The sequence below is a fragment of the Sinocyclocheilus anshuiensis genome, unplaced genomic scaffold (genome assembly GCF_001515605.1).
Source record: "Sinocyclocheilus anshuiensis isolate Anshui unplaced genomic scaffold, SAMN03320099.WGS_v1.1 scaffold668, whole genome shotgun sequence".
In the NCBI taxonomy this organism is placed as follows: domain Eukaryota; kingdom Metazoa; phylum Chordata; class Actinopteri; order Cypriniformes; family Cyprinidae; genus Sinocyclocheilus; species Sinocyclocheilus anshuiensis.
This window is the reverse complement of record NW_015557097.1, coordinates 286,759-314,676: the sequence shown is the minus strand read 5'-3', so window position 1 is coordinate 314,676 and position 27,918 is coordinate 286,759. Positions and strand designations below refer to the sequence as shown.

General features: G+C 37.4%; 2 protein-coding genes across 7 annotated transcripts in view; both read right to left on the bottom strand.

Moving 5' to 3' along the window:
* The window catches only part of phldb1a (pleckstrin homology-like domain, family B, member 1a), a 42,498-nt gene extending 25,188 nt beyond the window's left edge, over positions 1-17,310 (bottom strand). For 2 of the 6 annotated variants that reach the window (XM_016472332.1, XM_016472334.1), the window contains exons 1-5: positions 12,030-12,176; positions 8,589-8,690; positions 6,462-6,585; positions 5,185-5,355; positions 800-925 (exon numbers count right to left, since the gene is read on the bottom strand). In XM_016472332.1, the coding sequence (XP_016327818.1) occupies positions 800-925; positions 5,185-5,355; positions 6,462-6,585; positions 8,589-8,690; positions 12,030-12,032 (526 nt within the window). In that variant the 5' untranslated portion in view covers positions 12,033-12,176. Of the gene's footprint in view, positions 1-799; positions 926-2,915; positions 3,596-5,184; positions 5,356-6,461; positions 6,586-8,588; positions 8,691-10,208; positions 10,285-12,029; positions 12,177-17,179 lie in introns of those variants that run through there. The other 4 variants (XM_016472329.1, XM_016472331.1, XM_016472328.1 and 1 more) reach the window with 4 other exon arrangements.
* Positions 17,311-19,773: 2,463 nt separating this feature from the next.
* arcn1a (archain 1a) overlaps positions 19,774-27,918 on the bottom strand; it is a 12,003-nt gene continuing 3,858 nt past the window's right edge. The window contains exons 3-10 of the mRNA XM_016472343.1: positions 26,799-26,978; positions 25,545-25,744; positions 25,293-25,457; positions 24,473-24,638; positions 23,213-23,360; positions 23,001-23,109; positions 22,398-22,602; positions 19,774-21,261 (exon numbers count right to left, since the gene is read on the bottom strand). Of these exons, the coding sequence (XP_016327829.1) occupies positions 21,172-21,261; positions 22,398-22,602; positions 23,001-23,109; positions 23,213-23,360; positions 24,473-24,638; positions 25,293-25,457; positions 25,545-25,744; positions 26,799-26,978 (1,263 nt within the window). The 3' untranslated portion in view covers positions 19,774-21,171. The remainder of the gene's footprint in view (positions 21,262-22,397; positions 22,603-23,000; positions 23,110-23,212; positions 23,361-24,472; positions 24,639-25,292; positions 25,458-25,544; positions 25,745-26,798; positions 26,979-27,918) is intronic.

Sequence of the window (27,918 nt, the reverse complement as noted above, 5' to 3'; positions counted from 1 at the left end):
TGTATTTGTTCAACAAGTAATTGCAAATATGTTTCATATATAATGCATTTTAATTATTATCAAAATGAAGAGTAAGTTGAGGTTTATTTTCCAAGTATAGACAAGTATCTATTAAATCAGACCAAATAACCATTTCAATGTTTTTTTTTTTTTTTAAACTAATGACTGAAAGACCTATAGGGTCAGACAGAAAAACAATGATGCACACAACAGTTAACACCCACAATGGCATCACAACAACGTGATATTCATCACTGTCATGGTGTCATGTTCCTTTAAAATGTCCAATATGGTGTTCAAGGATTCTAAACTAACAGGGTCAAAGCCAAAGTCACCCAGCAGGGGCTTTCCAGCAGTTGACAGAGTGCCTGTGGCCATTCAAATTCCCATTCTTTTCAAAGCGATTTCTCCTCCAAAGACATCACTTCCTGGATTCTAGACTATTTGAAATGAGTCAATGCTGAATGAGTGAGAGCAGTGTTTAAAATGGGCAAAGATACAGCTGGAGTTTCCTCCAGTAACATGGATATAGAAGAGGGAGGATTAGGTGGAGTTATTTTAGGCAGATTTGTGTCACCTGAGCAGTGTCTGGAACTTGTTATAATTATCTAGGGTACAATGCCTCTCTGTGCCCCATTTGCTGTAACGTTTAGTAATTAAATAGATGGAATGTGCACCATTATTCACAAATTTAGCTCTCTCTCTTGCCTTCAGCAATTTTTGCTCCCCATTGCATCCAGAGCAGTCACCTTACACTACCAGATTCCAGGCCAGTGTAATTTTGCTTCTGTATATATACCTAAGTGGTTCTTGTAGGTACTGGTAAATCCAGGGCTTCCACCAGGCATCAAACTCTTCATCCTGATGGCCTCCTCTGGGTGGTTAAAGCGGAAAAAGGATGACTGACCAAAACACAGCATACACCCTGAGGAAAGAAGCATATGTAAGCAAAAAATAATAATTTATCGGGTGAAGTTGCCAGCCCCATACCCAACAACTCTGAATGTGGCAGAAGTTTACCTCAAGAAAAGTCATCTTATGCTTCCATCTGCTGAAAGTGTAATTATATCTTCATAAATATTACTTTATTATTTCAAGGTAATCTAGAGCATCTGAATGAAACAAAACAGGGGTGTGGATGAAACATAATAAAGCCAAACAAAAAGCAATCAGTACAAGTGACACAGTGTTTGTCTGGCCTGAATCTGTGTCCTTATTTACATGCTTTATTGCAACTCATATCACGGCTTATCTTGCCATATCATAGAGTTCAAACAAAAAGATTAAACTGAGTTTATCTATTAGTAGGAAATGCACACATATAGCTCCTATACATTCATATCACTTTTTCCCTCTTTGTGCCCTTATGAAAGTGGTGTGATTAATGTGGCAGAGGGATCAATGCAGAGTCTGTCAAAATGCCAGTGAATTGTGAGCCAGACTTCCATTTCATAATGAACATTGGCACAGAAAGCACAGAGAATACAAGATCAGTATGACTCATTGCTGACTTACAGTACAGTAGAGGACAGGATATGACATGCAACACTAACATGAGTTCCACTTAATGCCATTCCGTTATTCAACAGAAAATGTAAATCCCTCTTTTCAACACTTGCTCACCACTGTACATAAATCACTGTGTCTTTGTTGCTGAATTGTCAGTCTTTTTAAAATTAAACCACTTTCTCTATTATGACCATGTCAAAGCTGAACCTCATACAGTGTCCATACTCTGTAGTTTTGCCACATATATGTACAATACAAACACAACCGAGAACATGGACATAGCCACATATTTGAGATTCAAGAAGGAACAGACTGTTATATTTTAAAAATCAAACAAATTATTCAATTCAGTAATAATCTAAATACTGGGGTACAATCTCAATATCTATAATGGTTACAGGTCAGTCTGAGAATTCACTCAGAAAAACAAGTGAAAGAAAATATTCAGTTTGTATACTTCCTAAAAATGTGGTACAGACAGAACAAATAAGGTCAAATCACTGATGACAGACTATAATATCTATTTACACAACTAATGACTAAACAATCAAAGAGGCATTTGGCACAAGTGGGCATCAGAGGGGTCAGGCTGGGTATAATGAGGTCAGAAAAGTGTTTTGTAGTATTTCAGCAGAAAGGTCAAAAAATAAATCAGAGAAAATATACTGCAGTGCTGTTTTATTCTATTAATCCCCATAAAACAACTGACTTAGGCTAGTTGTGTTTTGAGAGCATTCCCAAAAAGTGCATGAGAGCATTAAATAACAGTCTATAATTTGTAAAGCAGAAGTGTGTGAAGACCATTAAAGGCAAAATATGTAAGATCTGCTTCATTCTACTACGTTAATAAATCATTAGCTCATCCATGAACATGATTCCTGCCGGAGTCCCGTCGGATTGCATCGGCTGTGGGGATGAAGACGATAACTCCCATGATTCCACACTCAGTTACAGCATCATCAAACTACGCCTTTGCCTCTGTTTATTTTGAATATGCGCCCTCTAGCGTCGAAAATTACATATTGTGCCTTTAAATAATATTTAAGTTATTTGTATAATAAATCTATTTACTACACACATTACTGAAATAAATGAACAATTCAAGTTAATAGCCTCTTACCATACTAACTTACAAACATTTGCAACAGAACTATATTAGTTTGGCTATACTATATTTATTATAGTCCGCTATAGTTTAGATTTTTGAGCTGAACAAAATAACTTGGTTCTAATATACGTATTAACCATTTGTGATACGACACATTAACCAACACAACGGGATAAGTAAACGGCGTTCAATGGTTAATCAATATATGGTGTATATGGAGTACAAAACCGCAACTCTACAGCGTAACAGGCGAATAATTGGTAAAATATTGAAGATAAGATAAAGCAGTTTCACCTACCAGGTTTGGAAAATAGAACTCTTTAAACTTATATCCAATCGATTGGAAATACTGGGAAACGCTGAGAAACTGCGGACAGTGTGTTTGTGTGGAGCTCTCGCGCGTCGCGTGGAGGAAAGTGCGCTAAGCGCGTGTCTGTCCGCAGCTTTTGTGATGTAAATGTCAAGCGCTACAACTGCGCGTCCACTAACTGACTTCTGCTACAACACAAAACAGCACAGCTGTCACCTGCCCGACTGTCATCGCCAGGCCAAAGTAAACGGACAAGACCAAAAAGAAGCAGTTAAAACGACAAAGTGTCCGACATCAGGGGAATTTAAGATAGAAATATAGTTTTCTCCTGTGGCGAAACTCCGGACTTCGCGGATGTTCAGACGCCAGAAGTTGTTTTTATTTGAATGCAACCCCAAATTTGTAGTTAATCTGGGTTTTAAAAAGACACTCTTAACGGGCATTAAGTCTGTTGAGGACTATTACGCCTCATTAAGACAAATGTAGCTATTGGGTGGCACGTTGGACAGCTGTCCTCTCGCCGGCTGTCTCATGTTATTGTCATGCACAGCTTGCGAACAGGGGGGGCAGACTGCAAATCCGCTCATCTGGATCAACATAATCACTATAGCCCTTATACTCGAATTGGTATTAAACAAATTTCTCTTAGCTAAACATCAAAAATATATGATTAGGTGCACCATTAAAAACTTGACATTTGCTATAGTTTAACACATATTTGTTAAATAGTTACAGCTGCTGTTAAAGGGGTCATATGATGCGATTTCAATTTTTCCTTTCTCTTTGGAGTGTTACAAGCTCTTGGTGCATAAAGAAGATCTGTAAAGTTGCAAAGACTAAAGTCTCAAATCCAAAGAGATATTCTTTATAAAAGTTAAGAGTCAGCCACACCTACCTAAAACTGCTCGTTCTAACACGCCCCCACATATCTACGTAGTTATGTGGGAAGATTTGCATAACACTGCCCAAATGTTTGCGCAAAGAAAGAAGGCGTAACTTTTAGTCTCACTGTAGTTTTGTTGACGCTGCAGCCATGTCGTGAAGACGCTGTGTGCTTCGTTGTGAAAGCGAAACTACTTTGTTTGGTCTTCCAAAAGAGGACGATATCCGCTTCGTCATGCCTAGAGTTGATCTGTGCTGGTCGCTGAGGGAATACATCAACTTTCACTGTGGACGAAGCAGAATCCAGCGGTATGTGGTTGCCGCTCATTCGTCGGATCCGCTGGGCGTGCCGTTCTCGACCTTTCATTACACCAAATACACAAAATAATGTTCTTTTTAGCAGCATCATATGACCCCTTTAATGAGATAAAACACATATTCTGAGAAACCAAATAAAACATCGCATTTCTGTAGCATTACACTTCCCCAATGTATAGAACTAATAAAGAGCAATGTGATTCAAGAGTGCCTGAAATAGCCCAACAGAGCAGGGCAAGGTCAAGTTCTTCAAATGGAAGGTCAAACAAGCTCTCATCATTATCATAGCGCAATGGCCCCATGTATAACACAAACACACACTGATGTGATTCCAAACTGGACAGTCAGAAATAGCTCAAGAGTAGTATAAGGTCAAGGGATGTTCAAAAAACCCTTATCATTATTAACACAAAATGGGTAGGCTACATACAGTTATTTTAGCTTTAGAAGATTGCATTTCACAAGAAATGTAATCTTGTGAAATGGTAAATATCTGATGCCAAGTCAGCTGCTGCATTATATAGAAGATTCACAGTGTTCTGAATTTAAGCAAAGGCCTTAACTCTTATTTACTTATATGCCGCCTTCTAACTTTAGAACCAAGCAGACCATCCAGTCTGATAATAGCTGAAAAATTTGTCCACTGGATCCACTCGATGACCAAGTCTCTTGATAAGTAGAATGGTATTTGGAAATGTATTTTACTGATGTGGAGGCTGAATCCATTGATTTACTGTCAAAAGAGTTCAAGGCAACCAGTTGAATATGAAACTGAAAATCCAGAAGAAGCACTAACATTAATAAACCATCAGCAAGACACAATGTGCCTTTATTTCACATAAATAAATAAATAAATAAATAAATAAATAAATACAAATGTATCCTCAGATGCAGGTCTCCTTAAAAAAAATCTAAGACTCCAATGTTTTCATTATAAATTCCACATTAAGAATAAAGCTCCTTTTGTAACCTATTCTACATATATGGAAATAAAATCAGGTGAATAAGCTTCAGAGCAACCTTAACCTAGACCAACTGTAAATGAGGCATTGCTTACCTTGTGTGAGTCTGACAGGTTTGGTAACTGCTAAGCCATCCATTGAGCACAAATTTCCACAGGGGTATAGGTTGATGGCTCCCCCCACATTTTCAATGTAGCAATGTAGAGCAGTCACACCCGGACCATGAATATTAATGTCTGTGTTCCCATGACCGAGTGTAGTCTTCCCTGCAACATGTGACAGAGATTCAGTTGATTATTGTGGCATAAAACTACACTGATTAAACATAAGGATGGACAATATAAGGTTTAAAAAAGGATGTATTGAAAAGATGACACTTAATTAATTACTCGTTTTAAATTGTTACAATACTTCGAAAAAATGTTAATAATAATATATGAAATACTTCAGCACAAGGCTTGCAGCAAAAGGACAGGTTAATGTCTGCTTCTTTAACAAAGACAAGACAGACAAACCCCCATGCCCCTCCCTCCAGTGAACGGACCCGTCTTAGTTATTTCATTCTATGAAGCAGACGTGAGTAAAAGAGCCATAACCCAAGCCTATTGTGAAAGCAGACGTGACAGAGACAGTGGTAGGAAGCAAGTGACAGGGGTGGGTATATGCTGCACTTTAGACTGAAGATGAACATAATTCATTCTTTAAAAGAAGACATTTTTAGGCAGTCATACACATTCCCTTAGACAAACGTGCTCTCACTCAAGCAAGCTCAGCCACACAGTGTGGAGCAACTGGGGGTTGTGTCAAAGTCAGGTCATAGCCTCATAATTCTGTCTCTTGTTCTAAAGCCACTGCCATTGTGAATGCAATTTACAAGAAACAGCTAAAACCTCAAGACTCAGTCCTAAATAGAAACCTCAATCAATACTAGATCCATCATATGGGTGGCTCTCACCAATATATTAATATAATTTATGAATTATAATGAACTATCTATCTATCTATCTATCTGTCTGTCTGTCTATATCTATCCAACCATCCATCCATCCATCCATCCGTAAACATGAGCACAAGAAATTATATATTCAATCCATTATAAAATGATTCACTGATGAATAGTGCACTAAATCCACTTCCTCTGGGATTTATACTTGCTCTCATTCTTCCTCAATGTCAGGGGAGGAGAAGTCCTCTATTTGTCATTCTTCATGAGATGAAGTATAGTCAAGCTACGAGGACAGTACAATGAGGTTTGTCCTCTCTCATGAACTTCCTGCACATCACCACACAAAAACAAGCAAATACTAATCTTAATTCGTAGTCCCCAGTTTTTCAGTTGGCATCCCTTCTGTTTGCACGATCATATAATTACCCTCTGGCAGGGGCAGCAGGGTTATAGCCGTACTCAGGCGGCCACTTCCTAAGCTGACAAGATGGGGTCGTTCTGCCTGGACTTTGAGAGTCTTGCCTGTTTCAATCAGGTCCAGTGGTGTGCTCTGTGAACATATGAGGACAATACAACAGTAAACCTTTTAATAATGGATCATATTTTACAGCCTTTGATCACCATTAACGTGACCTATACTTTTTTTTGGATGACTGCTTTCTAAAACAGGATTAGTGTAATTCAGTTAGGGCCATTGAGAACGGCAATGACAGGGTTAGGTAACTAGACTAAACGGGTTTAGCTCCATCAGGTACCACCATGCAGGCTAAGAGGCTAACAGGATTTAGCTGTTAGATGAAGGACCAGACCAATAAATGACCAGAGGAAGATATTTCGCCTCAGCATGTCACAGATGGAGGTTCTCAAGGGCAGCATGGGTATTATTTGTTTGATAAGTCACACTTTGATGTTTGAGAGAGTACTGTTCTATCGAAACAAATAGTATAATTCATGTTTTTTATAAGGAAATGGCATATTTCATTTATTTTGTGTCTTTAGATGATGTTAGAATTCACACAGGCTTCGATGCACTAGAAAGGATTTTGGGAACTGAAGAGCAACCAGTGGAAATTTCACATCAGTCCTTCTGGGATGTAAAACTCTGACTTTACTAGAAATGGACAGACCATTCGGATTGTCCAGTAGGCCAGTCGAAAAAAAACATATACAAAATAAACATACAAAAAATTCTAAGAAGTTTATTTCCTTTTAGAATATTCTGACATCATAAGGATGGCATAGTATAAGTTACAGTGGCCGCAATGTGAAAATGGCTATTTCATGAAGTAAAATACAGTAAACCCCATTTAAATCAGGCAACATTTGCATTGAATGCATATGTTATACATATAGTGGGTACTCATCCATTACATGGGTTGTGATTGTCATAGACAGGTACAGGATCCTGGGCTGTTTTTAGTCCCATATCCGTGGTATGAATGGACTTTACCCCTCTAACTTTCACACCATTCACCAGTTAAATAAAGATTTCACACATCTTTAAAGTGTCTTCAGGTGTCATCTTTTTTTTTATGACGAGTCTAGCAACAGCGTCCTTAGAAATAACCTTTAAAACTGAACAGCAATAAGGCTTCTAGTAACAATGTATGAATTCTTTTCTGAATTAAATGTCACTGTAGTTTGTTTTAGCTTTCATATCTTATCCTGTCATCTCTTCATAATAGGGCTGCATATAAAGCTGCTCCACAGTTTTCATTGTCTTCTGACATTTTTTCCATATACAGCTCAGTCTCAGCTCAGCTCAGTTTGTTTCTGTGTGTATTTGCGTGTGTTTTTGTGTACTCAACTTTACTAGTGAAGTTTTAACAGGTGCATTGAACTAACGGCTTGATGTTTATGAGACCCTGTAATGTTTGATTGGATGAATACAGTGCAGTGTTTGAGCAAGATTAAATGCAGACAGAAAGGCTGAACTCAGCCTCTCGAATCAACGGTGATGAAGATTAACCTTATAATTAGGGAACAGTTCGCCTCTTAATTTCCACTTCCTGTGGGGATCTGCAGACTCCACATTTAGGTGACAAAACCTAGGAATTTTGCAGAATTCTTTGCTGATGCTGATGTAGACATTTTAACACCTTATATTATATTCTGTTTTTGTGATTTTAATGATGAATAAGCAGAAAACCAACAGTAAAACACGCTGTATGCATCCATTATACACACTAACGTTCAAACGTAACTTTTGAATGGTATGTGTGGGTGGGTGTGGGCAGTCCTGTTGTTTCCTACGTTATGAGGACCAAATGTCCCCACAAGTATAGTAATACCAGTCAATTTTGACCCTGTGGGGACATTTTTTGGTCCCCATGAGGAGAACAGCTTATAAATTATACAGATTGAAGTTTCTTGAAAATCTAAAAATGCAGAAAGTTTTGTGTGAGGGGTCGGGTTCGGTTAAGGAGATAGAAAATACAGTTTGTACAGTATAAAACCCATTACACCTATGGAATGTTCCCATAAAATATGGAAAGCCAACATATGTGTGTGTGTGTGAGAGAGAGAAATGTTAAAATGTGCTCACACACTCACCTGTAAGACTTGATGAGTCTGACGGCCATGTTCTGGAACATTCTGATTCAGCCTGTCCATGTCTATGGATTTATTGGTCACTTCATGACATTCATTAAGATCCTGGAATTACAGAAAGATAAACAGCAAGATGTTTTTAAAAGTCCAAATATGACCAAAAATTCTTAGTCGAAGAGGTGATTAGGTTCAGTCTCATAAAATGCGAGTGGACTTTCATATAAAGAGTCATAATCACAACATATATTTGTTTTATTTATACAACATAAACAGACTATTAGAATAAACATGTAGAGCTGGCAAAGTTACAACATTTCAAGCTTGTGTCTTTGATCCTATCAGTGAACAATAAAACACATCAGATGTTTCCTACTGTAGACAAAATACAGTGATGCAATGAACTAACAAATGCATACTGTGATTAACCAACTGTCATGAACAGGCCGGAGTCTGCATCTTAGTTGAAATACACAGCATGAGTCAGTGTGACTCATCTCGCACACAAACAAATGCACACCCAGACTCACAGTGAACAGATGCAGCCAATTATCTATGGTACAGACACAGGCACATTAGTGTGAACAAACCAGAGTAGACCTCAGGTCAGTACACACATCACAGCAGATCAGTCATTTTGGAACATCCCTAATCTGAAATCCCCCTCTTCCTCCTTCCCTTACCCCTCCTCCGTCTCTGACACATACCACTGTCTCTCAGAAAAGCCACACTGGAAATCAAGCAGAAACAGATCCGCAAGACAAACTGAGCATCAGGGTCTATGTGTGTATGTATCTGTGTACATAACAGCCATTGTGAATCAGTGAAGGACAGTAACGTCACTAAAAGTAGCAAAGCATTTTGTTGAACTACGTTTCTCGATGTGGTACTGTAACTTAAAATCATGTAACTTTGCAATGTGATTTTATTAATTAGCAGTTTAGCTGTTTACAATCAGAACAATTGACAGATTCAAAAGAGCCTTTTATTTTGAATCAGAATAATTAGTTCTGATTCTAAACAACCAACAGAACACACTGTAAAAATCCCAAGGGATTCAGAACTACTTGTTCGAATAGGTTCTTTTTAACCAGTCTAAGTATTCAAAATCACAAGTTGTCAGTTATACCGAAAGCTTTTAGCTTAGTTTAGCTAATTTCATTTTAGCATAGCTATAGATAGTTTGTAGCTTAGCTACACAACTCAGCTACATTCATCATTTGCAGAACATCGAAACGTTAAAAACATTTTCCATAATATGTGCATATCTATATATAATGGTCATTGAGAATCAGTGAAGCAGTTTGGCTGTTTACAATCAGAACACGCTCCCTACCTCGCACCGGGCCCCGCGTCAGCTAAGGACAGCCCTGGTTCTGATTCTAAACAACTAAAAGAAACTAATGTAAACACATCTTTACTGCTGAAATAGCCTATTGTCCAGAAAAATTTAACACTGTAGCATTTCACCATGCAACATTTTCTTGACAATTTATTATCAATAAACACAGTATCAGCTGTCTATAATCAGAACAAGTGATTCTGATGTAAAATAAATGAATCTTCTGAATCAGAATCTCGTTTTAATTGTAAACACCCAAACTCAGTATTCCTAATTGATCTGACCTGTTTTGGATCACTTCTTTCCAACCAGTCTTTTCACATTTTTCTATAGCAGGGGTGTCCAATCCTGCTCCTGGAGGCGCACTGTCCTGCAGAGTTTAGCTCCAAACCCAATTAAACACACCTGAACCAGTTAATCAAGGTCTTACTACCAGGCCTACTAGAAACGTCATGGCAGCAGGTGTGCTGAGGCAAACCTGTAGGACAGTGGCCTCCAGGAACGAGTCTGGACACCCCTGTTCTATAGCTTAGCTAGCTACATAGCTACATTCAACATTTATAGTCAAGTACACCAAAACATCAAAAACAGACCCAATATTTTCAATATTAATTCCAATATGGAAACTAATATAACATTATATAACAGATTACCTTAGTCTGCCAGTTGTCCAATGAATCAACTCTTTCCATGAGGAGCATCTAAAAGGACATCTGAATTTGTAGAGGAGTTTGAAAGGCAAAGCTATGTAAGATTAATTCAACTCTTTCCTCTGCTGGCATGTCCAGTCAGGGAAACGACTGGAATGAGACGCTTTGCTTCTCCAAACAAGCGAAGACAGGTTAGGTACAGTGAATGCATATTCATTAAGATGATGATGGACATTTACGGTTTTTAACTCAACAGCTGGTATAAAATCAAACTTCCTCTTCTTTTGCTCCTTCTTCTAGCTAGCCTCTGTATCCTTTCATTTTTAATGTCATGTTTGCAAGTGCAGCTGGCAAGTGCTGCAGTCCGCCTTTTCTCAATCACGTCAAGTGTATGACACAGAGGGAAGAGAGAACAGAAAGCCTCTGTCACTATACTGAATATGGTCACTGCTCTCACCATCACTCACACACATACACACACACACAACTGGACAATACAGAGTCACTGACATTAAGCGTACACAGACAGGTACTGACGCCTTGAGTCAAATACCTTTACAAACAAATATACACCTAATAGCAGTTCATCTGGAGTTTTTCATGCTGGTAAGTGGCTTGCCTCTGAAACATGTCATTAAGTCTGCCGTTATGCCACTGTGTCCTGCCCTCTGCAGCAGAAAATAGACTCAACCACATAGCACAAACCACAAAGCTCCTCTTACAGGGGTTATAATCATACAGGGTACACTATATAGACACATACACACACACGCACATAGACACATGGCAGTATGTAAGAGTTACAGGGAGAAGTGAGGAAACCACAGCAGGAACATAGCTAATATAACAGTACAGCTAAATATAGCACATACAGTAGGTGAATCTGGGAAATAGAAACCAAAGACTGGAAACATGAAGGCCTGATGGCTTTTCTACCCATGTTAATACCACAAAAATGTTAAATCAAACTGAGATTTAAAATGTCTTTTATGAAAAAATCATAACCAAGACAGGCAGCAGTTAAATATATACAACAAACAGCACATTAAAAACGTAAATAAATAAAAATACATCTATGCTTAAAATGGATATATAAATATATACTAATAATGACTATTTAAATATATTCTAATATTAAACTATAAAATTGTAATTTATTTATTAAAATTTATACTAAAAATAAAACTCAAAATGTATATTTTAAGTATTTTGATTCCATGGAATGTATAATATATTTAAATTAATTTGAGTTATTTTAGCACTCATGGTCTCTGCATAAATCTGATAAATAGTATGCAATATACATTGATTTAGTGCAGCATTATACATTTCTTCAGTCTCTTATATAGCTGCCTAAATCAACGAAGTACTAAAATTAACCAAAATTCTTAGAGTGTTTAGAAATACCAAATACCAAACTCTTAAAAACCCATAAGCAATACCAAGCCCACTCACCATCTTTTTTAGCCCAAGAAAGATCTGCTCTGTTGCTGCATGGCCTTGTTTACTCACAATCTCAATGCTATGTCCTGAGTTTATGCTTTTGAGCCTTTGGCTGACCGTCTACAGTCCAGCTCTCGCTGTTTGTTTGTCTCTGCTGCTCACTCATGTCTCTTACTGAATGCTCTGAAGTTCTGGAGGACAGAATTACATAGTACCACCACAGCTGGGAGGAGAGAGAGTGCGAGAGAGATAGAAAGCACTAGTAGAGGAATCCACATGAAAAAAGTCTGTCAGAATCCAGGTGTCCGGTCCGTCTTTCCAAGCAACCATGAATAAATCATCAAGTTTATGTTTAAATTTAGAAAGCTAAATCACGGGGGACATATATCTACACCGTCACACACAAATCATCGTCTATAAACTTGACTCATCTGTTTACTACTTGTATGCTCAGCTTACTGCTCAAAAACATGCTAAACATATTATTAAAATTAATTTAATTATTAAAGAGATAGTTAATCCAAAAATTAAAATTCTATTATCATTTTCTAATCATCATGTCGTTCCAAACTTTCATCTTCTGTGGGATATAAAAAAAGATATTTTTTGAGAAATGTCTCAGTTTTTTTTTTTGTCCATGCAATGGAAGTCAATGATAACCAAAACTGTTTGGTCACCAACATTCATCAAAATATCTTCTTTTGTGTTCCACAGAAGTCATGCAGGTTTGGAATGACATAAGGGTGAATAAATGATGACAGAATTTACATTTTTGGGTGAACTATCCCTTTAAGAAATATATTAAGATGTTACTGTCATGCCCTTAGAAGATGATTGTTAAGGAATTGCTGGAATAGTATTAAAATTGTCAGATCCCCATCAGTGCAGCAGATGGACTTATTTTGAAAAACAGATTTGAGTTTACACGCTGTTGTGGAGGACAGAAAAGACCTTGATATTCCAGATGGAGTCCCCCTACTCACTTCCTGTTCTTCAAAACAAAAATGGTGTTTTCCATTTGATGTTTAACAGCTGCAAAACTGCTGATGTGAGTCACTTTAAGAGTATTTGTTACATAATTAATTTAATTTATGGAAACAAGATGCGGGGAACAAAAAATAGTCAATAAAGTTATCTTGGAACTCTTAAGCAAACATTTATGTTTTGTCTCTTAGTGAACATACACCCAAGCAATCAATCATACACCAAGCCAGACTGATTGGTAACAACCTTAAAAAACATGGGAAAGCCATGAATCAGCGTCCTAGAGAGGAAAACATATGTCTGGCGGAGAAGGAGAAAGAAAGGCATTTTTTCCACGGCCAAGACAGATGTCAAAAGAGTCCAAACATAAAAAAACGAACACAAACAAATCTGAACAGCAACTAGGCAACCACAGCTGGAAGAGGAGCAGACTCTTCCGGTGTGGGATCCTAAGCGGGGACTCTTCCTGTCGGTTGACCCTATGATCTAGCCACTCTCTGGGAATAAACAATCTCCAGCTGCCCCTTCTCACCCACGACTGAGAAAAATGTCAATAGGCCTGATAATCTAAAGTAGTCCTATGTTTTGAGCCACCAGTGCCTTATTATAGAGCCATATTTAAGTTATGTGTTTGTTGTCCTCTGGGAGTGAAAATTCCAATGACTTTATGTGAGGAAATGATTATTCCACCAAATAACTTCCAACATTTATATGTAAGGCATTTAGTTTAGAAGTTCAGAGTGACTCACATGAGGCTGCCATGGTCAACACATGGTAAGAACACAAGTTGGAAAGTTAGCTGCTGCATAACTTTCCACTTTCCATATTTCCATGCTGGACTGCTATCTTGGAATAACACATGTGATATCAAAGCTAAGCATTTTCTTAAATTCTTTTAATCTCTTGCAACATTTTGCAACAGTCTAGTCACTTATTATAATATCAGAGTAAAGCAACAAGGCACAGATTTCACCCCCAGAGAACAGTCACAGTGCTTGCGTGTTTGTGAGAAATAAGAAGAACGACTGGGGTTGTTTCACTGGCACAGTAGTATGAAAAATTTTTTCTTCAGAGCTGTCCAAGAGGGAGTACATACATTCTGATCATCATTTATTTCTGCTCATTTCATTCCATCTCATTCTGTTCTTGAATTTTGCTAAATCCTTTAGTGTTTCACACCAAAGACAATCATTATGGTTTGGAACGACACGATACACATGACATGATAACAAATTGTTAATATTTGAGTGAACTCTGTTTAAGAATTTAAACTGCCAATGCAAATTGTTTGAAATTTTTTTAAATCTATTCAATTTGCAGTCCTGCATAGCATTCCATCATGCAGTATTTGTATTTCCTTAAAGGGGTGGTTCATTGCGATTTCACTTTTTTAAGGTTAGTTAGTGTGTAATGTTGCTGTTTGAGCATAAACAATATCTGCAAAGTTACGAAGCTGAAAGTTCAATGCAAACAGAGATATCGTCTTTTAAAATTCTGGCAGTTTAATGCCTACAAAAACGGCTCCAATCACAACACACTGGGCTAGCTAACCAATCAGAGCCCATCGCCTATTTCTGAGGGCGGGGCTTCATAAAAACAGAAAAAAAAAGATCAGCCCATTTCTCAGAGAAGGGACAGAGTTGTGTGGAATATAGGTAAATTATGTGAAAAATAATGCGTTTATTTTTAAACGAAGCATTAACACATGTTAGACTGCACCCCATAAACACAATCAAGACAATCCCTTTAAAGGGATGGAGATATGAACTCATATGGTGATCGAATGGAAAAATTACTCCATGAAAAAAAGACTAGAATTATGGTTTAAGCAGATAGAGAGAGTTAAAAGATTGAAAAGATATGAATACTTGATCCTGGAGCTGGTTAAGACTCACAGAGCCAGACTTAATTATTGACATAAATCGGTCAGTGAAGTGTGTGTTTGTGTGCTGTCTAGAGCTGGTGAGACCCAGACTGACTGAATGAAGGTGTGGGCATTATAAGAAAAGCTTGAGCAATCATGGTTACTAAATCCTGTTTGGCACTGTTTCACTAAGTCTGTGCTGGTGTTCAGTTACATCTTTTTGTTACTCCTTAATGTTCTTTTCATCCACTCCCTATTTCTTTTTCTCCTTCCAACATTCTTGATGTTCAAGTTAACTTTTATACACTTCCTGCAATCTTGACTAGATGAACATACAGTATCAAACTCTCAACAACTCTCTAAGTAACTAATTTTTACTAATGTTTTTACTGTCTCACTACATCTTTTACCATTGCAGCAAAGCAATGCATTAAAGGGGTCATATGATGCTTTTTTAAAGATCATTATTTTGTATATTTGGTGTAACAGAATATGTTGACATGCTTTAATGTTCAAAAAACACATTATTTTTCAAATACTGTACATTATTGTAGGCCCTCTATGCCCCGCTTCTCTCAAACGCTTCGTTTTTTACAAAGTCCCTCCTTCCGACAAGCGCAGTCTGCTCTGATTGGCCAGCTGACCCAGTGCATTGTGATTGGCCGAACACCGCAAGCACTCGTCGGAAATGTAACGCCCCTTACCATAATCGCGAGCTTCATCTTTCAAAATAAATGTAAAGACAGAGCCCGGAAGGGGAACAGAGTCGCGTGACAGACACAGTGATGAAGCTGGTATGTGTGTGTGATGTGACCCTCTCTCGTGCTCTCTCTCTCTCTCTCTCTCTCTCTTGCGCTCTCTCCCTCACTCGCTGGGCTCAGCTAGAATATTTTAAACTCACGTGCGAAAGGGTTAAACGAGGGGAAAACCGGTGCACGTGTTCACGGTGTGGCCTAATCTCTCATGCTTGCATTTACTCAGACAGCTCTGCTATGCCTGGACGGTACAGAGTCATTTGGAAATTCAGACCAACAACACGACTGCAACAGTAAATGTAAGACAGTAAGAGGCCACGTTTTTGCCTTCCCCTGCGCTGCTTTTCCATTGGTTTTTTTTTTTTCTATGTAAAGATGCGATTTTTCCTCTGGCGTCTTTTGAAGCGTCTTGTGCACGACAAAGTAGTCGGTCATCTTGGTACTTTTTGCCTACTGTTTTATGAATACTGTGAATTCTGACATACTAATAATTTTTCAAGTACTGTTTTTGCCTGCTGTATAGGTAAGTATGCATATTCAGATACAGTCACTTACTCGTGGCCATCTGTTGACATAATTATGTATCCTGAAGAAAGAGTCCATGAAAAATCTCTGCAAATTATGCACAGACTGACATGTCTGGAATGTCACAACTAACTGTTGTAGCCTATAAAGTATGTCACATATGATTCCTTAGCTGAATCATGTAAATGTTCAATCTATGACTGCTGCATTGCAGATGTCATACATAACACAGGTGTAGAAGAAGTATTGAATGTGTTTCACAATTATTCAAACCACCTGTTAGTCAGCCTCTTTTAGTGGAAGTAGCATTGCTGGTGCAAAAAATGTGTCAGCAGACAGCAGATCCAGCACTATCTCCGCTGGGACAATAGTTTCATTGTCCATGCTTTAGGTCAGGGCCATTATTCCCATGCTGGTCCAGTGCAGCCCATTTTTTATTCTCAATCATATTTAACATAGTAAGACTAGAGTTCTCCATTGCTCACACGTACCGTAACTAAAATAAAGAAATGCATTCATGTATGAGATCATTCATAACTCATAATATAACATCATAGTGTCCATAGTGACATTTGCACTGTTACTTTTTAAAGACAGGATCCCCATTATGTTTTGGCAAGAGTCATTTACTAAAGTTTTCATTTTCTTCAGAAATCTCTCTGTCCCTCTCAGTGCCTCTTTCAGTGATTCATAAGCTTTTTTATGTTTTAAATGGGTTGACAGACACAGACGTGTGGTACAATTTATATATATATTTTTTTTTATTAAATTGGTGCTTTGAATAAATAAAATTACAATTGTATAAATTGAAAATACTTGAAAAGGTCCAGAAATCCAACTCTGAATCTGTGTAGCTTATTTACCCCTAAAGGGTGCATTTTAGTACCTTAAAGGTACATATAAAGTACATACTAGTACCTAAATAGTACATATTATTACCAAGTGTTTTACCATTTTTTCTGAGAGTGTAGCATCACTCTAAATGTATTCAGAAAACTTCATCACACAAACCCATCTGTCAATAAAAGCCTTACCTATGAGTTAGTATCCTAACTGTGGCTCTGCCAGTCCCATGTGTAATCCTGAGAGCTGGAAACAGGTGTCTTTCTAACTCATGCTCACTTTCAGACACCTTAAACTCTGTTGAGCACCAGAGCAGGATGGACAAATCACATCCAGAACTAGAAATATCTTCCCTCGCTCTCTCTGTCCTGCACTATTCCCCCACGTACATGTTCTCTCTCTCTCTCCACCCCTTTCTCTTTTTCCAGCCCTCATAGTCTCTCACACACTTCACACACTGCCACAAGGCAGTCTTTTATTCTCCCAGCTGAAGAGCTCCTCACTTGTTCAGCCTCTGGAACGAGACACCCACCCTGAGCCCAGATCAGGAGACAGATGAGAGAGAGATGCCCCTGGTGCATTTAATTCTCTGTATAAAGAAATCTAATTCCCACAGCATAGCTGAACTCTGGCCAAGCCAGATAGGCAAAATAATGTGAAATGAAATTCACATTTTGAAATTCAGTTACAATAAGCCAATAAAGCTGCCCTCTAAATACATTAATTGCCCTCTGTAAAATGTCTTATGACAACAAACAGAAGAGACAACAAAAATGCAAATACTCTAAGAATAGATACTGGAAGGGTTCTGGATATTGTGAGATTACATTTCCTCTTTTAAAACAGAGAAATGGCTGTTGTAATACTCTGAATAATGTCTTATTGTAGTGTCCAAATGTTAAACACCCCAAATACACACATATACGCAATAGTGGCTCCCCCTCAACCTAATCTAACCCAACCCAACCCATGAGGCATTCCACCAACGCATGTCTGGAGATGACACTGTGTAGGATGTAAGAGGGTATAGAAACTTTGGGGAACTTTACAAGTCTGTGAAGTTGCAAAGAACTGCTTGTGAATTCAAAATGCCAACTGACAAATCTATCTAAAAAATATTGAGTGGGATGGGATGTGATCAGACAAGTCATGAAACAACTGTAAATACAAGGCTGCTGCCTGAAGTAGCCTATCAGGGTCACTGGGATAACTTGAAAATGCTATAGGCAAGTGTATGAAGGCAGGGTAGGAATATTCATTGGGGGTTCTCAAACATTTGCCCATTCAAGTTTAAATATTCCTAAAATAACACTTATTTTCAATTAGTTATGATCCATGTTGTCTGAGGTATCAGTATTTGTCTAGAACAGCCACTGTATGTAATTCTGTGGTTAAAAGACCATTTGCCTCGTTTATTTTCATCTTTCTTTCTCAAGGATTTCCTCCCCTCTTATTTATCTGAACTCCACAACCAAATTCATAGACATTAAATCAAATCAAACACTAAATCATATGGCCTGAGATACAGTAAATAGGATTGAAATCATGCAGCAAAAACATTTTACTTTCAGAGAAGCACGGTGTCAGTCCAGGTGGCTGTTTCCCTTCACAAGACACACACCATCACGCAGAGAAGAGAAGATGAAATGAGGCAAATGATGACCTCTGGTGGTCGTGCAAATCTCTTTCATTTAAATCTAAATACAGTATTCGTTTTCAGCCGTTAGCCTTGTAACTTCTAACCAAGCTCTGGTAATAGGTGACAACGTGGCTTGTTTTCTCCAGTAATTAGAAAATATATAATTTAACATGCATTTGAACACATTATGGAGTAAGTTGTCACAATGCCAACCTGTAACTTACTAGTCTTTTTAGGCTTTTCATATATATATAGCTTTTCAGCAAAAATTACATTTATATGCCTTAAAGAATTTTCATTAACATACATAATATTCGTAAAGAATTTTCCTCAATTAAATATCAAAAGGTGCAAAAGGAAACTTACTTGAAAGCGAACCCTTTTAGGGGCCATTGTGGTCCTTGGTTTGTAAATAACAGGAAAATTCTCGGAAATGGTCCCAAGGAGTGGGATCAGTACAGACTGAACAAGATGAATAGCTCTGTAGCTCCTTCAGAAACTCGGCTGGATTTGGTGGAGGAGGTAGAAAGGGTTTCCATCAGAACAAGTCACTTTAACTGCTAAGACTATTTTATGCATATTGTCTCTCAAACTAACATTGGTAAATGTTTTCTCTTGCTCCGTGGTTCTTTAAAATAAAGAAAAGAAAAAAAAAATAAATACAAAACTGTATAGTATTTAATCCCAAAAAATGAGGGATGAAAAAATAACTCTCCTTATTCCTTATCACTTAATCATATACAGGCCATCAGTCCACTTTCAGTCCTTCTAATTCTTGCATTCAGACGGATACGAGAAGAGCACAGCCAGTAAATCTGTTTACTTAAGAGAAGTAAAAAAAAAAAAAAACTCTCCACCCCTGGTTTTAAGGTGGGGAAAACAAAACAAAAACCTCAGAAAAAACATGAATCATTCAGTGTGGTAATTGAAATACTGACTAGTACGTGTGACTGGGTGAATACAGTAGTACTGTAATATGGGCTTCATTGAAATAGGGGTGGACTGACAATCAGGTGAACAAACATATTCCAGACCATTTATGATTTTAAACTAACCAGTTTTCATGATGATAACCATTCAAACAAGACACATTTACTGCAGAAAAGAACAGATAAAAGATCCTTTCCTTTTTAAACTCTTTAATGATTTTTTAAAATAAGTTTACACTGGAATGTTCTTAATCATGAATCCCTAATTTGTTATTTTACAAGATTACAAAAAATCTCTGTTGTCTTTATATCATTCCCTCCAATCCATATTATGATTCCATGAAAACCGAGAAGAAAAAAAAACAATGAAAAAAGATAAACATTTTATATGCCCTTCCCCTCATCAAAATATGCAGAGACATTCAAGGCATTACTGGAAACCAAGACAGCAAGGGAGACCTCTTTTCTTCAGCGGGGGCCATGTGGGGTCAAGACTAAAGTTTGGGAGGATGGCTCGGCAGGCTGGGAACCACTCATAATGCTGATAGGAGACCAGAAGTCCCTCCCTGAAAACCTACAGTCAAGAGACAGACATGATCCTGATCCTCCACTGAAGGGCTCTATCTACAAACAACACATTTCAGATGGGGAGCAGGTTGCCTTCTAGTAGTATGAAAGTCCAAGCCTGAAGTTTTTGCTTTCGATAGAAAACATGATTTAAAGCAGACTGAGCTCTCATTGTTGAAGCAATACATTTTTCTGACTGCAATGCTGTCATCTTGAATGAAAACAATTATCTTTAATACAAGTTAATGGCTTTAAATTATTTTCCATTTGAATTAGTTTTTCAAATTGCCCTCAAATGTCCATGATACACTAAAAACAAACTTCTGAAAATGTACTACAGGCTCCATTTCCTTAAAGGTTGGCAATACTACACCAAAACATAATGTAAAACAGGAGAACAGAGAGCCAGTCAAGAGTTAGACAAAGATCCAAGCACAGACATCTTAAACATGTCAGATGTTTAACAGCAGACAGAAACAGGAGATACAATATATATTTTAGACAAAACAAAGAGTCTGAATGACAAAGAAAGACAAAACAATGATTATGAAATGGACGAAAGGGCTTTTACAAGCAAGGTACAACAATCTTCTAGTGTTTAAAAAAAAAAAGTCAGTTTGCAGCACATTGAAAATAAATCTTTAGAAAACCACAAACTGAGAGAAAAGACAAACAACATGACTTGACCCTTACAGTGGAGGTATGAATCGTCAATTAAAAAAATATACTGCCATGATGGCTTTAAATGAATAAATTTCCACCAGCCCACTCCCTCCTTTCAATGCAGTCTCCATTTAGCCCCAACCCTTGCTGACTGGGTGCTTTGTGAACCATATTGGGTACAAGTAGAGCCAATATTGCCAGCAAAGATTAAACTGAGAACAAGAACAACAAGAATAATCCTGTTAAAAGTACTGCTGAAGATGATAAAGATTGCATCGTCCCTCCATTTGTATGTCTCTCCCTTCTTTTATTTATATGAATGTTTTCAGTCCATTTATCTGCTCCTCTGTCAAGTGGGGTGGAATTTTGTTAGTGATGTTTCCTTTCACAGTATTTCGTACTTGTCGACCACAAATGACGTTTCTGTGGAGAACCGAACCGGGCAGTCCCCATCCACCTGAGACACCTTAATGACCTGGCAGGAGAGAACATGAACAGAGAAAAGAGGAAAAGATTAGAGAATTTCAATGTTTGCTTTTGAACTGTGATTTATGATAATGAATCTAATCTATTAACCCAATCTATTAACTAACATCAGTACTCTGTATCGAACAATACCTTAAAGGCACAATATGTAAGATTTTTTTAATTTTTTATAATGTTTAGTGAAATTATTTGGTAGTCTGAGGTGGGATGGGGATTCGGGAAAGGGGGGCAGATTTTTTTTTATAGGTTTAAAGGGGGGCGCGACCAAAAGTTTGAGAACCACTGGTCTGAAGTGAACAGAGAGTGTTTAAAAAGTGCAGTGCACATGTTTACATATGTTTATTACAGTGACTTTGAATTACCTAAAGTAGTGTGGTAAAGCAACAGATTTGTTTTTATATTTCTGCAATCTACTTTAGTTTGTGTGATTTGTTACTGACTTTCATATTAATGTTTACACCAGGCTTATTTAAACATAATTATTACATGCTTACAAGGTTGGAAGTTCAACAAATCAGTCAATGTACTGTGATTGTAGTTGTTAAATAAAAATGTCATTCATATCAATTCATGCATCACCTAATTTCATCGTAACATATAGGCCTGGCCTACAGAAAAGAACATTTATGTTTAATCTATCTAATAGTGTGTTGGGCATACTATACAATGATTTATAGCTTGTCTTTGTTGAATAATACAGAACATAAAGAGCTTTAAAAAAATAATTGCATATTAAATCGCAATCGCAATATTGGTAAAAAAAAATCGCAATTAGATTATTTTCCAAAATCGTTCAGCCCTACCCTCTAGCGGCGAAAATTACATATTGTGCCTTTAACCCAGGGATTCACAAACTTTTTTGACATCAAATATTTACTTGAAGTACCCCCCTATGATTTAAAGGTAATATTTAAATTAGTTAACAATACATTCACATGTTCAAGGTTCTCTGATGTCAGTCAATGAACATGCATGCAGTGTTTTTTTGTTTGTTTGATTATTATTTCAATTTTTATGATTTAAATGATTATTAGCTTCTCATCAACTCCTGAACTCCCTGCAGTTCCTTCAAGAACCCCAGTTTGGGAAACCCTGCCCTAATCTATAATTAACCTCTTTTCTTACCTGAATGTCACAGTAGCTGCCCTTGGAGACAAAGGAGACATTGACAGGGAAAAAGTCATTGGGCTGGCCAGGTATGCTGAATTCCAGGCTACCAGTCTTATTTTTCACATCAATCACAGGCAGACACCACTCCAGGACATTCCGTCTGCTGTCATGGCGATATTCTCCATCTAGATCACCAATCACAGGAGCTCCCACCCCTGACCTGTGATGAAATTGTTACAATAGACTAGGGCTGCACGATTAATCGCATGCGATATTTAACGTGCAACGAGCTGCGCTAAACCACGTTCATATTCGCGTGATTTTTTGCGCAGCTCGTCAGTGAACAGCGGCTCTGTGTAGTTAATGCTGCTCAATGTGAAAGCACGCAGGTGATGGAGATTTACCGCTGATTACAGAACCGGCTTTCTGACAAGATGCGCGTTAAATATCGCATGCGATTAATCGTGCAGCCCTACAATAGACAAATGTAAATAACAAGCCAAACGATTCCAAAATGCTTCATTATACACAAGGAAACAAGGTGTTTTATTATGCCAGTAAAGGTGTATAATGTGTATGAATTAGGGCCTGAACTAAATCAAATGAATCTGAACTCACGGTACAGGGATAGAGATGACTACATCATTGAGTTCCAGACATTCATCCTGTAGCTCATACTCAATGTTTACATCACAGCCAGTACCACTCTCAGAGGGCCAACAGTTTACTACACAAACAGAAATTAAATGAGCGCAAGTCATGTGACACTACTGGGGAGATGTAAGCTGTTAACTTTATTGGTAATACTAAACCACATGTTTAGGACTGACTTGTTAGTGGAATGAAAGATTCATCTGTCGTCTGTAGCCTCCACTTCAGCACACCCACGTCACTTTTCAGGGGGAAGGATTTGTCTGGGTTTTTCAGACCAATCACAGACTCTGCTGTGAAAAGTTTTTTGTCCACATTTGGATGGGTCTACAAGGAAGTTGTTAGAAGTGCGTTACAAACATAGAACACATTTTCTAAAGGTTTATTATATATATTTTTTTTTATTTTATATTTGTTTTAGAAAATATACTTTTAATAGTTTTCAATTTTGGTTTGTATTGTGGTTTAGTTTAATTTAGATTTTTCATTTACTTTTGTTTTTATTAGTTTCAGTACTCGTATTTTGGACAAAAAAATTACCTATAGCAATATGCTTGATTTAAAGGGGGTCATATGATGAGATTTAAAATTTTCCTTTCTCTTTGGAGTGTTACAAGCTCTTGGTGCATAAAGAAGATATGTACAGTTGCAAAGACTAGCGTCTCAAATCCAAAGAGATAAAAGTTAAGACTTGTCCATGCCCTCCTAAAACGCCTCGTTTAATTCTGATTCTGATTCTCAGACTGTAAGTACGTTTTCATATTTAAAGAATTTGCCACTGATGATTCAAATGCAAGTTTTGAGCAGTGTAGAGTAGCACTTGTTGTTTGTCATTTCTTCAATCACAAATGCAGACATGGTTTTGTGTTTACACGGCGCAATACGCAACGCAAAGCGTAAAAACACAGTATAAGTCATTACAATCAGTAATTATGTCCCCACTGGATGCAACAAATGCCTCTCATTTGTAATGGGTTTTATTGGTTTTGTCTCGTCGCGCCGGACACATGGAAACCATAGACTGTATGATGGAAACACAGTATGGTAAGGGGCGTAACATTTCTGTCACACGCTTGAGGTATTCGGCCAATCACAATGCACTGGATAGCTGGCCAATCAGAGCACACCTCGCTTTACAGACCGATGAGCTTTGTAAAAATCAACGCGTTTCATAAAGGCTGGGCATAGAGGAGAAACAATAATGTACATTATGTGGAAAATAATGTGTTTTTTTTACCTTAAACCGCATAAACACATTGCATTACACCAAATACACAAAATAATATTCTTTTTAGCAACATTATATGACCCCTTTAAAAAAAAAAGAAAAAAAGATGCATCATATTCAGAATAATTCTTATAGTTAGGTTTTCTTATAATTAGCCAATGCTGGTACATTTAGGGAGGAAAAAAAATACAATTAAAATAAAAACCCTTACCTGCAACTGCACGCCTCTCTTGTCATTATTGCTGAATTTCAGTCTAATTCGCCCATTCTTTTCATCAGACACTCTGAGGGTAATCATGCCAAGCACTTCCATGTTCTGAAGGCCACCGTCACGGCCACACGTGAGAGTGATCTTTTCCTCAACTCGCATATGCACACTGAAAATTAGACAGAAATTGGTGAAAGATTTACCTAAGTGTTGTAAAATTGTGGATCTAACATTGTGTGATTTCTGGGTTATTGCACTGACAATGCCCTATAATAAAGGAAAAAGATCAAGAGTGGTTCATTGAGAACTATTTGATTGTCAAACTTGCAATCTAATTTACATGAGGAGGGAACTGCTGTTTAAATCCCCATTTAGTTAGACTTAGAAAGTGGTGATAATGTGTCTTCACTGTGTTGATGAATAAGTGCAATTCCACCATATGTTCTGCTGAATTCAGTGTTCAAGACACAGCAAAAACAGGCTCAGCGCTGAAACTCTACCTGACATGCTGCTCACGCGTAAAGCTTGAATGCTGCAACTGTTAACATGGGCACTGAAAAGAATATGTACGGCTTACATGCTGCTAACGTGAGATGTGTGAGGTCTTACTCTGAAACTTAAGCAAGTAGTAAAGATTTTAAATCCATGTCTAACTTATATTTGCAAACCTCGCAAAGAGACATAATATTTACAAACACAAAAATGGACTTTTATCGCATTAATGAACAGCACTGCAAAATATTTTAATTGAATAAGATCACAGACTCCACTAATGCCTATACTCAATATGATTTCTGCATTTCAAACATTGACATATCATTACCTCTCTGTGTGGGTTGGAGGCGGCAGAGATTTGGAAGCCTCTGATGGTCTTTTGCCTGTGCTGGACAAGATAATATTCTCTCCCTCTGACTTTAGTTTGTCCACAAATTCATCCACCTCCTTACCTTTGCCAACCAGTTTAAGTGCTTTACTTGGACCACTGGACCTAAAACAAAAGGGCATTAAATTGCAGCCTGCTGCTGTTTTTATACAGATTAAGGATTGCTGTAGTCTATTAAGAGTATGGCAGTACCTGACAGGTGCAGGGGTGGGTTTGGGTTTCTCGACCTCGATTAGTGTGTCTGTGATGATGGCTGTGTTGCTGCTGCTCATGCCCGAGCTGCCAAAACCACCAAAGCCCGGTCCTTTCTTTCCACGCTCGGCATCACGCCGTATCTGCTGAAGCTCTTTAGCCTTCCGTCTCATCTCTGCCTTAGCCTCGCGCTCTTGAGTCTGATGAACGATTAATTGAGTGGTTTAGAGTGAAGAAAAGATGATCAACAGTAAATTATATTGCAATTAAATAATTTATCAAGTGTCCTCTGAGAACCATTGCCAGCATGTTATTTATAAACTCCAAACACATGGCAGGGATCAGGGATGTTTAATTATGAAGTCCACAATAGGGATGCACAATATTGGATTTTTGCCGATATCCAATATGCCGATATTTTTCACCTCATTTTGGCCAATTGCTGATGCTGATACCAATATATTTCATTCTGTTCAACACCAAGTCTCTCCTGTGCAGAGATTATAAACAAATTATTTTTAATTTAGGATATTTTTAACAAAAACTTACTTGTTAGAAATAAATAAACAACAACGAATTTCTTTTATAAGGAGAGTGCACTGAAAGTTTTGAAAATAACTGTAAATTAACTATAAATCAATTGTATATAAATCAATTTGTCTGAAGCAAAAGAGTTGTAAAAATTCTGAAAATCTTTTAGAGCTCCTTGTATTTAAGTTTTAATAATACATGTGACTAGAGACTGTTGACTATTGCACGAAGGATGCATCATTCTGAACTTGCATTCTCAGATTAAATGTGGCAAACCAAAACAGTGAATCTTATCATCATTCAGGAAAAAGTTTGATTCAAGAATGACCACTCTGCTGACATGTGAGCACCCTAGGCACATGTGAGTTATTCATCTTATCAACAAGGCATATCGGCATAATTTTTCATATCGGGGCCAATGCCGATATTTATATTTTAAGCCATTATCGGCCGTTTCCGATAACATTCCGATAATATCGTGCATCCCTAGTCCACACACAGCACTTTGTTTCACTCACTAGGACCTTATTGATCCTCCTCCTTTGCATCAGTGCATGCGCCTGAGCTAAACAAGTCTATAGCAGACTGGAGAATTTTCTAGAATGTCATTATATACTGTAGACTCTTGGGGAATTGCCAGATTTGTTCATTAGAAAAGATGCCAGCATACCTTTAGCCATTGAGTGCACAATAACAGTCAAAAGTGTGCATTGCTATTCCTACCTCTCTGACAGCACGGAACACCTTTTCCTCATGAGAGTCCATCTCTGTAAATGTCCGGATCTGGGCCAAGTTAACATTCTCTCTATAACCGAGGGCAACAATCTCATCGAAGGCGAAGATGAGGTCAAAGCAGTGCTCAGAAATTTCACTCTCCTCCAGGACACGACAATATTCAGGAATCTACCAAAATAAAAGAAAAATGAACACACCAGTCAGCTTCCTTTCAGAACTCTGATATTAACAGAACAACCCACGATAAACACGTACAAGTTTCTGTTTTACAAACAAATAATAATTTTAAAAAATTGACAGGGCAAGGACCCCTTTGGTGATAGAGACATGAAGCAAGGATTCCCTGATACAAAATGTGTCAAGCAGAGCTACATATTAAGTATATATCCTCCGATATTAATAGAAAGTAACCAAATTATGATTAAAAATAAATTATATGTATATTATCTTAAGACTGTAGATCAGAACTATGCCCATTATTGTTGTTGCACATGCATCAATGCCTGTATATTAGTTTTTATTGTTAAAATTGAGAATTACGCATCATAAACAACATGTTGAGATAAAAATCACAATTCATTAGTTGTTTGCAGTTGTTGTAAATTATTTTAATGGATTTGCAGTGTCATAAATTTTAATTGTACTAGTCAGCTGGACATTTACCTGAACTTTAGCTACAAGTTTATTAAAAATTCACATTTTAATTTTACTGTCAGACGAACAAATAAACATTACTTGAACTTCAGCTTCAAGTTTACTAAAACTTAACATTGAAATTTTTCTGTGAGAGACAATTAAGAATCAAATCATTGAGTATCTGAAATTAGTGAGTTTTTTTTTTAATAAAGTGCAGATGTAATGTGTAAGCAAAGGCTCCAACATAACAAGAATAGCAATGTACAGTGAGACATAAGATTATTTACAAGGCATTACTTTCACAAATAATTGGAATGGAATTTACAAATGTTTATACAAATATTTTTCTAGTAATCTATTAGTCTGCATTTAAATTGCATATATATTTTGACATGCCATATTTTTGTCCCATGTTAATATCACTATGTCAATTGCACCTTCAGAGTGAATCACGTATATATATATATATATA